This window comes from Triticum aestivum, chromosome 6B (assembly GCF_018294505.1).
Source record: "Triticum aestivum cultivar Chinese Spring chromosome 6B, IWGSC CS RefSeq v2.1, whole genome shotgun sequence".
NCBI classification, from domain to species: Eukaryota; Viridiplantae; Streptophyta; class Magnoliopsida; order Poales; family Poaceae; genus Triticum; species Triticum aestivum.
In genome coordinates this window covers 628,064,072-628,072,460 of record NC_057810.1, presented here as the reverse complement: position 1 = coordinate 628,072,460, position 8,389 = coordinate 628,064,072, and the positions used below count along the sequence as shown (strand labels likewise).

The following is an 8,389-nucleotide window of genomic DNA, read 5'->3' as shown; positions in this document are numbered from 1 at the left end:
ATGTTTGATGTGTCTTTCATTTATATGTCTTGAACTTTACTTTGCATTTTGAACTTGGTTGGATGAACTTGTGGGTATGAACTTGTGGGCATGAACTTGGTTGGAAGATGTTTGTGACAAATTTCACATGTTCATTGCATTTTGATAATTGTTTCAAATTCATTTTGAAGCTAAGTCGCGCGCGCTGTATTTTTGCGCGCTGCTGGAGCGTCACGCGCGTGCTGCATTATAGCGCGGCTGCTGGAGCCAGCGCTCGCGGCCGCGCTAAACCAGCCAAAGCGCACGCGGCAAACAAGTTTTTTGCGCGCGGCGCATAGCACGGCTGCTGGAGATGCTCTTATGGCCCGCCTAGTCGTACTCTATGCGAAAAAGAAGCGGACGTTCATCGGGGCTGTCGGCTATACTACATCAAAGTGCAACAACCAAGACAACAAACACACCACAGTCCGCGACCATCATGAAAACAAACTCTGGACGTCCACAGACCTTCCAGCCCTGTCAACGCCATTACAGGCAAAACAGAGTAGACACCAGGATCCATCACACCAAAGCATCACCCAGCCTGAAGCCGAGCAAGCAAGCATGCGCTATTCTGAATCCGAGCAAGCAACAGTCTTGATAATTCTTAGGTAAGAACACGGCCAGACCTCACCCGACAAACAGATTATTCTGCAGATCATATACTCACTACAGTTCGACACAAACAAGCAAAACATATTCATATTCCCTGCAGCGACGAACATACTAGATTGAACTGTACAAGGCAGACCAGCTGGTGCTACTGCATCTCTGCTTCTGCGAGCGAGCGGCACCTACTACTTTCCAAAGAGAGATTTGATCCACCACAGGCCGCCGTCCTTGGGGGCATCCTGGCTCTCCGGCGTCGGCTCCGGGTGCGGCGTCTTCCGGAGTTTGCTCACGTCGTACCCTTCCTCCTTGGCCCTCTCCACCAGCTCCTTGTACATGCCCTCGTCCATCTGCGGCTGCCTGCACAAGATCTACACACACCGATACACCCACATCATGGCAGAGATTAGATTGGTTATCGATCTACCACCACCAGCACCGCAATTCAATCGAATTACGTACCCAGAGGTAGTTCCTGGAGGGCTGGCCGACGAGCGCGTACTGATAGGCGTCGTCGATGTGGAGCACCCAGTAGTCGCCGATGACGGGGAAGACGGGGAGGAAGGGGGGCACGTAGAACCTGACCTTGAGCTTGGCCTCGTCGCTGGCGGGGTTGGCGCGGAAGGCGGTGCCCTCGATGTGGCCCCGGCGGCCGTCGGTCCAGGTCTCGTTCAGCACCTTGACGGCGCCGTCGGGGCCGAGCGTGTAGGTGGCGCGCGTGTTGGCGCCGTCCTTGGGCTGGAACCGGGACGGGAAGCACGCGATCTCGTACCACCGGCCCATGTACCGCTCCAGGTCGAGGTTCCGCACCACCTTCATGGCCGCCATAGGTTGTGCGTGCGTGAGGGGGCTCGGGGGAGGGGAGGAAGCGAGGGCGGCGTGGGTTGAGGAGAGACGGCGATAGGGATGGATGCAAAGTGGGGTTTGGAGAGGGGATAGGGATGGTGCTGGCAATAAAGGCTGGTGCGGGAGACGTGGAGGGCTGTGGGCGATACGTTGGGACCAAGATTAAAGTCGCCGTTTGAAGTCACACCGTTTGCTCTTTTTTTCTTAGGCAAGTCGCACCGTTTGCTCATTTTTTCTTAGGCAAGTCACACCGTTTGCTCCATGGCAGCTGGACACAAGGACGAATCCTATTTGCCGTCCGTGTGCGGTAAATAGATGAGTCTTCGCTGAAGGTTTTTAAGTACTAATGGTCCTTTTGGGACGGCTTCACCTGGAAAACAGGGCAAGAGGTGAGCAATACGGGAGCCCGTCCTTGTTGATGCATTAGGACAAGAGGTGAGCAATACGGGAGCAACTGCGCCCTCCGTCTCAAAAATTTTGCCTTAGATTTACCTAAATACAGATGTATCAAGTCACGTTTTAGGATTTTGAGACGGAGGGAATACCTGAGAAGCGCTCGTTGGGGAGCCCCCAAGGTTCACTTGGGTGGGCTGAGGGCGCGCCACTTAGCGTGCTCTAAGCTGCTGCTACGTGTCATGTTTCCGGCGCTCCCTTTGGATTTTATTTTTTATTTATTTTTCCGCACGCATTTCATTCCAACCGGTTTTGGCCCGAACATTTTTTGAAATTGTGAAAATAAAATAAAATGATGAACATTTTTTCTATAAATTCATGAACATTCTGCTAAATTGTGGACATTTTTTGAAATCATGAACATTAACTGGAAAACTGAACATTTATAACTTCATGAACATTTTTTTTAAACCATGAATACTTTTTAAATTAATGACCACATTTCCAAAAAATTATCATTTTTAAAATTTATGACATTCTTTTTACAAATTCGTGAACATTCTCATAAATCATGAGCATTTTTTTGATATTGTGTACATTGTTAAAATTCATGAACAATTTTTCAAAATTGTGAACATTTTTTTACAAACTCTTCAACATTCTTAAATCATGAACATTGTTTGAATTTGTGAATATTTTTTGAAATCATGAACCTTTTTTAAAAAATTCATGAAAATTTTATTAAATCGTGAACATTATTTGAATTTGCAGAATTTTTTTTGAAATCATGAACATTTTTTAAAATTCATGAAACAATTTTTATAAATTCATGAACATTCTCTTAAATCGTGAACATATTCCCGGTCATTTATTTTGAAATCACGAACATTTTATGAATTCATGATTTTTTTGTCAAAATTTGTAAATTTTGAAAATTTAGAACTTTTTGATATCCCAAATTATTAAAAAAACAGGAAACAAAAAGGGAACGTTCCAGCCCACACATGGGCCACCCAAAAGGGCGCGCGGGGGAGGGGGTGCGCCCGAGGCTGGTTTCTTGTATGCAGGTCGCCGAATAGGATTTTGGCTTGTTGATTCATTGGGATGAGATGGCCGTCTTCACTATGAGCTCCTAGAGTTTGTACAATGCTAGGTGCTTAAAAAATTAGGTTTTTCAGAAGTATCACTGTCTATTTCTAGAGAAAAGGTGTCTAACTAAGCGTCTACTCTCTACAAATAAGCACCGGTGTCTAAAGAAACACTGATTTATATCTCTAAGTATCTTGCATTGTAAAAGCCTTATAGGATGTCCGTGTGCTTCAAGCAACAGTAGTTCTCTTTTTAGGATTAAGCAACGTCTTATAATTTGGGACGGAGGTAGTACACATAGAACATTGTGTAAATATGTCGAATCTTTTTTTTAGTACACCTTGAACATTTGTATAATATACGTTGAACAAATTTCAAATACACGGTGAACATTTTTAGTATACATTGAACAATTTTAATATGCAAATGCACAGTGAACTTTTTGTAATATACCATGAATATTTTCTCAATATACCATGACCATTTTTGTAATACAAAGTGAAGTTTTGTATAATACACAAAAAAAGAGAAACAAAAGGAAAAAATAAAAAGGAAAGAAAGAAAATAAAAGAAAGAGAAAGAGAGATACAAAAAAATGAAAAAGAAAATTAAAAAAGGAAAAAGGAAAAAGGAAAAAAGAAACAAAAGAAGAAGAAAGAATGTAGCTGACCGTGGGCTGGCCCAAACTGGGGCGTCGGGAGAGACGCCTTCTGCGAAGTAATTATCGCGGAAGTAAACCTTAGAGCTTCTTTCTTTCAATGTATTTTTTCTTTTGAGAGTCGTGCTGTGAATTATGAAGCACATAGTTTAGCCAAGTTCTCCCTCTCGAGAGGTCCTGGACTCCACGTCTGGTTTGGCGCTCCTTATGACCAGAGATGTATCCCACTTCATGTGGAATTTACTGAATAAACTTGGTTTCCCCCCTCAAAAAAAAAAAACTTGTATAACGCCATTTGCAGTAATGCTATCGCAACCACGCCTCAAAGTCGATGGTCACTGTTTTTTCTAAGAAGAAAAAAATTCGATGGACACCGCTGCCCCGCCTTCAACAAGCAGGGGAGCGAACGGAGTACACTACACAAGTAGTGGTTTACCAGGAACTTATATAAGAGATAAGTGCCCAGCAGCCATCGTTGACACCTAGCTATGAAGTTTCTAAGATAGTTAATTCACAGAAGTTCAAAACATATTGAAAGATGGCATGGGTTGTTCTCTGTGATGAACTCATGTGGTCTTGGGTTTCACAGATACCTAAAATTCCGCTTCGAAAAGGAGTTTCTTTTGAGTTCACATTCATAAAAATGAGCAACAATCTATCTTACGGTTCTTGCGTAACTCCAAATGGTTATATCATTACACCAAATGCATATTGCCATTTTTTCTCCTTTACGTACACTATGAATATCTTCAAATTTTTTTTATCAAATTTTGATGAATGTGTTTTTTTGCTTGGTTTAAAATATGGGATCGTATCTATTTCCCCGTGTCACTTTCCCATATCCTCCTCCATTTTTGAAGGCCCATTTTTTGAACTTTTGAATGCCCATTTGAATCATGTGCATATTCTCATGCCAGACTTGAACTCTCTACTTCAGAATTGGTGCAAAGAGATTCAAGATCTGCTAGCTCATCTGGATCTCCTGTACGTGCTACTACTACTCCCATCCCAAAAGCATCTAACAGACACATCCTTCATTGTGCATACCTTCTTTCTTAGCCCTCGTGTAAGTGTGCGTGTGTGCGCAAACCTGATGAAGATACTGGTACACACATGTATGGATCATATGCTTTTGTTTATAAAATGCATAGATCCCATGTTGATGGCCTGATTTGGTTAACAAGCCTAGGAACAATTTGGAACATCTTATCGGTAAAAGATTATTACCAACAATGTTTATGTTGTACCAAATGATGAGATATGGATTATAATTGATAGCATCGAATAAAATAAGGTAGCATGTGTTGATGGATTTCGTGTTGAATTCTATCAAACAAGTTGGCATTTTATCAAGAAGGATGTAATGGCTTGTTTTGTTGTTTCCACAGAGGAATGTTGGATCTGAGTATGATTAATTTTGGCGTGATAAATCTAATATTCAAAGGTGCAGATGTTAATACTATCGAACAATTTAGACCAACTTTGTCTTTTGCATGTGCTCTTTAAGTTCTTCTCAAATCTGAGACTATGTGGATCTCTCCTTATATGGATAAATTGATCTCTCCTTGTCAGAATGCTTTTATTGAGGGAAGAAATAGTATGGATGGGGCAATGTCGGCGCATGAAATTTCGCATGAATATAAGAGGAAGAAGTGACATGGGATTATTTTGAAATTAGACTTTGAAAGACATATGATAAGGTGAATTGGTAAATTATGTTTCATTACTTGCAGGAGAAAGCTTTAAATACCTGGATGAAATGGTTTACAACCGTGGTAAAAGGGATTCCCTTGAATGTTAAGGCCAATTCACTACGGGGAATGTTTTTGGGAGATTTAAGGGGTCAGGCAAAGAGATCCATTCTCAACTTTCTCTACAATTAAAAAGAATGTAAGGTTTCTATCTTTGACTTTTCTTCCCACCACCCCTTCATCCAACCTTCCCCGTATGATAATCAGTCATCTTAATTTACTTACTTTCTCAATCAATTCAACTTTAATTATTTACCAAATTTCTCATCAAATTATAAGGTAAATCACAAGCAGGATTGATAAACATTTATTTACACAATCGCATTAATATGAGCATGTAAATCATAAGCTAACGTACTAGAATATTTATATCCCGTTGCAATGCACGAGCATTGGTATGGTCTTGTTAAACATTGCTACTTCTTGCTTGCAAAAGATGGTTCATAAAGGTGAAGCTATTGGTCAATTTGTGGGATTGATCCCTCATTTGATGATGCAACTCTATTCATCTAGGATGATGTCGAAAGTGCTCGTAACTTGAAGTTGCATTTATATTTGTTTGAAAAAATTTATGGCTTGAAAATTACTTTCCAAAGAAGTGAGGTCTTGGTGATTTTGCATAATGATGAGAAGCAACAAAAATGTATTAACATGCTCCATTGCTAGTATGGGTATTGGCCTATCAAATATTTAGTTTACTTGTTTGTGAGAGCAGACTAAATATGGCAGATTGGGTGCTTCTAGAGGACAACTTAGTGCTGAGAGTGGATTGATGGCAGGCTAGGGACCTATCCCTTGGTGGTAGGGTTACCAATATCAAAGCTTTCCCTAACTAGCATGCATGTGTACAATTCTCTATGTACAGGTTTCCCAAAACTAATGCGGGGAGAATGAATAAAACTATTAGAAGATTCTTCTAGCAACATAGTAGGGAAATAAAAAAGTATTGCATGGTTAGAAGGCCTCTGATCTCCATACCTAAGAAAAAGGTTGTTTGGGGATACATAATCTAGAAAAAATCAGTATTATCTTGCTTTGTAAGTGATGGTAGAATTTGGAGAGGAAAAAGGTATGTCGTGGGAGATTATGAGGAAGAAATACAAAATTCAAAATGTAATTACACAAGTAGCCAACTCTGCTTTTGATCCTCTCTATTGGGCCAACCTTATCAAGATCCAGAAGTACTGCACTGATAACATGAAAAGGATATGGTAGGGAATGGCCATCACACAATTTTTTGGGAAGATCACTTGTGTGTTGAGGTGAGATTTTCAATGAGAAATTCCCTGAAATTTATGGAGTATGCAATGATTTAACTATATAGTTGGGCGGTTGGCTGAGAGGGGATGGGCTCTCTTATTTAGAAGGTGGTTAAATATCAGACAACAAGATCAGATGAACATTATGTGCTCTATGTTGAATGGTGTGGTTTTTAATCAAGATTAGGACATGCCATGGTGGATGCAAATTTAAAATAGCAAATTCATGGTCAAATTCATACATCAAAGGTTGTCTTATATAGGATCAGACAGATCCTTTAACGACTTGTGAAAGGCTAAGGTGCCTGCTAAAATCAGAACTTTGCTCTAGGTTATGTGGCATAATGACATTCTGACCAAAGATAATATTTGTAAAAGGAATTGTACTTGTAATCCAACTTGTCATTTATGTCTTGCGAACGAGAGCATCCATCATTTGTTCATTAGATACTCTACCGCTAAATATATTAGGGGAATCCTCGGCAAAAGTGTACGGCCCACATATAGGCCTGGTTGTTTCTCCCAATATTTTGGGTGGATCCTAGAATTTATGCCAGCTAGTAGAAATGTGCAAATTATGGGGCTTGCAACTATATGATGAGCTCAATGGAAGATGCACAATAGAGCGTGTTTTGACAGGTGTCAGCTAAATTTGTGTGCTACACATGTTCCTTTATGCAATATTGGGCATGTATGCAAAGTGGTAGAATTGGAGGTCGAGCTATACTGGAGTGATAACCCACAAGTATAGGGGATTAATTGTAGCCTCTTTCGATAAGTAAGAGTGTCGAACCTAACGAGGAGCTAAAGGTAGAACAAATATTCCCTCAAGTTCTATCGACCACCGATACAACTCTACGCACACTTAACGTTCGCTTTACCTAAAACAAATATGAAACTAGAAGTACTTTGCAGGTGTGATAGGATAGGTTTGCAAGATAATAAAGAGCACGTAAATATAAACTAGAGGTTGTTTAGATAAAGAAGCAATAAAGTAAATATAACGAGTGTGGAAATGTGGTGGTAGGAGTGAAAGTTCTATCCATTTGTGGGTTGTTTAACAGTCATAAAATCAGTAACAATCTATCTAATATGGTTCTTGCACAGCTCCAAATGGTTATATTATTGTACCAAACCCACGTTGTCGTGTTTTTGTCTACTCCTTTTTTTTTACACTATACGACTATTTTTGTATTTTTATGTCAAAATTTCATGCATGTAAATTTTTGCTTAGTTAAAAGAAACTTGGAATGATGTCTATGTCCCCGTGTCAAGGTTGGCACTTTCCCATAACCCCCTCCATTTTCAGTGCCCTTTTTTTTAACTTTTGAATGCTCACTTGAATCATGTACAAATTGTCACGCTAGAATTGAACCGTTTACTTCAGAATTGGTGCAAAAAGATTCGAGATCTGCTAACTCATCCCGATCTCCTCTACATGCTACTGCTACTAGCATCCAAAAAGCATCTAACGGACACACCCTTCATTATCCATATATTCCATTTTTAGCTCCCGTGTATGTATGCGTATATGCGCTAACCTGATGAAGATAACGATACACGTTCGTACGGATCCTATGCTTGCTTACAAAATGCATGGATCCTATGTTGATGGCTTGATTTGGTTAACGAGTTTTTGGAGCATCCTGTCAGTAAAAGCTTGTTACTACTAACAACGTATATGTTGCACCTAAGCACCGGCATGGCATCGTGACAACGACCCGTCTGAGGCGCTGTCCCCAGGTGAGATTACCAATTGCCGTCAA

The 8,389-nt window shown here is 40.6% G+C and overlaps 1 protein-coding gene across 1 annotated transcript; it reads right to left on the bottom strand.

Moving 5' to 3' along the window:
* Positions 1–540: 540 nt before the first annotated feature.
* Positions 541–1,562, bottom strand: LOC123134610 (temperature-induced lipocalin-1). Its single transcript, XM_044553829.1, has 2 exons — positions 1,090–1,562; positions 541–998 (listed from the first exon to the last, which is right to left on the bottom strand). Exons 1-2 carry the CDS (start codon positions 1,453–1,455, stop codon positions 816–818), a joined length of 549 nt encoding a protein of 182 aa, XP_044409764.1. The 5' UTR covers positions 1,456–1,562; the 3' UTR covers positions 541–815.
* Between the last annotated feature and the right edge of the window lie 6,827 nt (positions 1,563–8,389).

Coding starts and splice junctions, on each gene's coding strand:
- LOC123134610 (XM_044553829.1), bottom strand. CDS start 1,455: ATGGCGGCCATGAAGGTGGTGCGGAACCTCGACCTGGAGCGGTACATG. Junction 999..1,089: donor CCTCCAGGAACTACCTCTGG/GTACGTAATTCG, acceptor CGGTGTGTGTAG/ATCTTGTGCAGGCAGCCGCA.